Source organism: Tupaia chinensis, unplaced genomic scaffold (genome assembly GCF_000334495.1).
Source record: "Tupaia chinensis unplaced genomic scaffold, TupChi_1.0 Scaffold144336_2, whole genome shotgun sequence".
Taxonomy (NCBI): Eukaryota; Metazoa; Chordata; class Mammalia; order Scandentia; family Tupaiidae; genus Tupaia; species Tupaia belangeri.
This window is the reverse complement of record NW_006204195.1, coordinates 3164-6282: the sequence shown is the minus strand read 5'-3', so window position 1 is coordinate 6282 and position 3119 is coordinate 3164. Positions and strand designations below refer to the sequence as shown.

The window sequence follows — 3119 nt, the reverse complement described above, 5'->3', positions numbered from 1 at the left end:
TGGGGGTGGGGGGAGGCCGACTGGGGGGGCGCTACCCGAGCTGTGCTTAGATGAGATGCTCTCAAGCAGGGGCGCCCTGTCACTCCCAGGCCATTAGGCAGTGTCTGAGGACAGTTTGGGTTGTCACACGGCCGGGGAGCTGCACGGTAGCCCAGCCGCAGCGCACAGGAAGGCTCCCAGGGCCAGAGCATCAGCCATGCCCAGTCAGCCATGCTGAGCCCCGCTGCCCCGGCAGGGCGAGAACACCGGCAGGGCAGGCCACGGGGCCGTGGGTGAGGCTGCGAGGTCCGCACAGAGGGGGGACGAGCCCAGGATGGCAGAGTGGGGGGGGACCGTGTCTCACGCTGCTTCTGCTCCCGTCTCTCCCTCAACCTGTCAAGTGCTACTGCCACTACTGCTCCCCGGACACGGATGTCAGGTATGTGCTCGGGGCGGGCCTTGTCCACTGCCGGGGCAGGAGGTTCCCCGACTGCCAGGCCTTTGGGGGAGCAGACCCCAGTGGACTGGACGGCGCTGATAGAACCCCAGAACTGGGTGCAAAGTCCCCGCTCCTGGTGAGTTCAGGCCACAGCCCCACACAGCGCACTGCAAGGAAGGGGGGCTTCATTCGTGAGTTACTCAGTGCCTTTTACTTGGGGTTTTAGAAGTTACGGGAACACACCTGTAACATGAAATTTACCGCCAGCGCCGTCCGGTGCATTCTCGGTACACTCAGTGTGCGCCACCACCGGGACGCCCTCACTGCCCCCTGGGAACTCTGGCCCAGGGGCCCCTCCTCCCAGGCCTGGCTGCACCAGTCTTGGATCCGACCACACCCAGAACTGATCCGGCCATGTGGGACCCGGCTGCCTTCAGCCCTGGCCGGCAGCCGCCCCCACAAGCGCTGGCCGCCCCCAGTGGCTGTTACTGAGCGGCCACTCGCCTGCGTTGGGCAGGGAACAGGGCAGGCGGGACTCCTGTGCTCACGAGGGGACAGTAAAGCACACACAGATGTCACGGGTGTCAGCTAAAGCTACAGAGGAGAAAGGGCACATGGGAAAGGAGACAGAAGAGCCCAGCCTGCCAGCCCGTTGGGGGTCAAGGACGGCCTTTTCGGGAAAGTTACATTGAACCCACGACCCACAGGATGACAGGTAGCCGGCCTGGCAGCAAGCAGGGGGGAGACTGCAGGGGACAGAGTCTGTGGGACTAGCGCCCCGGGGAGAAGGTGGCCCCGAAGGGTGGCAGCTGGAGAGCAGAGCGCCCGGCGGAGGCTGGGCAGTGTGCACAGGCAGGCCCCCCCGGACCTGGAGGGCTGCCACGAGGGCTTCAGACGTGGCCCTGAGAGCCACGGGAAGGCCCTGGACGTCTGCCAGTGGGAGAGGGACACGGCGATGCGGCGTGAAGGGGCCAGCCCAGCTAGACGCTATCAGTCCTCAGATGACGGCGCAGACAGCTCTGCCGGGCGACGGAGGGGGGGGACGTGGGAGGATGGGAGACAGCTGAGCCCGGCCTGCACCTCCCCTGCCCCGCACCTGCCGTCCACCTAGCAGCCAGCGTGCTTCTCTAAGGAAAAACGCAAATCCAGCCCCGCGACCTCCCCACACCAACCTAAACCCTCAGCAGCGTGACGGCCGAGGCCCACTCTGGTTCCAGCCGGGCTTGAGAAGCATGCAGGGCATGTGTGTGCATGACAAAACCCTGAGGGGAGAGTGGAGGAGAAGGGATTGTTGCACGGCCACCCCCCAGGGGTGATCTCTCACTTTCCCTCTCTATCTCTGTCTCTGATGAGGGCACAGACCCTATGGCAAAAAATCTAAAAACAAACAAACAAACAAACAAAAAAAACAAACCTCCCTCGGTGGAGCCTCACTAACCATCAGTAGCTTTCAAACTTTAAATAAGATAACACCAGGGTACTTTTCCAATAACACTTTTCCATGGAATCCCAATATAGGAGTCAAAGCGCCCGTTAATACCCAGCCTTCCCGTCAGGTTAACCGTGCGACTCACCGGGGAGCCGGCGGGCTCACAGGCAGAGCAGGCGGCCTTGGTGCCTCCGCTTAGCCTCTGTTACCCGTTGCTCCTGTGTTTGCCTGTCCTCTGTGGGCAGTCCTAACCAGCGCAGGCGAGCAGAGGGGTGCAGGCTGCAGTCGGCCCAGAACTGACTCCGAAGACCGGGCACTAGACTGGGAGCGAGTTCCCGACTCAGCCCTGGCCTGTGGTGCCCGGAGCGAAGCATCACACTCCCTGGCTGCACCCACCCTGGCCGACGGCGCGGGCAGGGGCAGGGTGCAGGGCACAGTGGCCCAAGAGGGCCTGCCCTGGAGTTGCCCCTGTGCTCCGAGGGCAGGGAGGAAGCCAGCAGTCATGCTAGGCACTTCATCAAAGCTCTGAGGGACCTGGCACTGCCAGACAGGAGGCCGAGGGGCAGCTTCTTGCCCCCGAGGGATGGAGCCTTCATCCCCGTGAGGTCTGGGGAAGTATGTGGAACACAGGGAGGCGTGATCCGGGGTGAACAGGTCACGGAGAGCCTGGGAGGCCCGTGAGGAGGACCCGAGAACGCCCGAAGACACTGCACAAACACGTCTCTGCCCCTCTTCCCCCTCAGAAATGACCCTTGCTGCGCTTTCTAGCAGCTCTGCACCGTCTCAGCTCAGCCTTCGGGAGCCCGGTCCCAGGTACTCTCACCTGCCAGGAAAGCTCTGCTCCCTGGATGCCACCGTGGAGGGCGACTGGGTCCTCTGCAGAACAGCACCTGTCTGCCCAGAGGGCTGTGCCGTGAGCTGATGGGCCAGAGTGGCTGCATGAGCATCTCCGGGGCCCCCACCCCCTCTCCAGACGGTTCCGACCTCCCTACGATGTTTCTGTAATAAATCGTGCACTTGCTGAAATGGCTGAATGCTTGGTTGTAACGTCACCCACCAGCAAGACCTAGCCTGGGGCCAACCCCACGGTGCAGCAAAACACACTGCTCAAGAGAACCACGTGGTGCCCAGGGTTCGACTCCCTGGTCCGATCCGTCTGACGCACCGAGCAGCACAGCAGACCCTGTGGGGGGGCTCTTCCCCTCTCTCCTATGCACCTGCTCAGCTCAGCCCCTATCACGGGTCAAGGAGAGCCGGTGAGGCGCAGGAATG

The 3119-nt window shown here is 63.1% G+C and overlaps 1 protein-coding gene across 15 annotated transcripts in view; it reads left to right on the top strand.

The window, feature by feature from the left end:
• The window catches only part of EDDM13 (epididymal protein 13), a 45711-nt gene extending 42838 nt beyond the window's left edge, over positions 1–2873 (top strand). For 3 of the 15 annotated variants that reach the window (XM_027767637.1, XM_014583557.1, XM_014583554.1), the window contains 2 exons: positions 381–418; positions 936–1253. In XM_027767637.1, the coding sequence (XP_027623438.1) occupies positions 381–418; positions 936–1110 (213 nt within the window). In that variant the 3' untranslated portion in view covers positions 1111–1253. Of the gene's footprint in view, positions 1–380; positions 419–935; positions 1254–2590 lie in introns of those variants that run through there. The other 12 variants (XM_014583561.2, XM_006166809.2, XM_006166808.2 and 9 more) reach the window with 6 other exon arrangements.
• Positions 2874–3119: the final 246 nt, after the last annotated feature.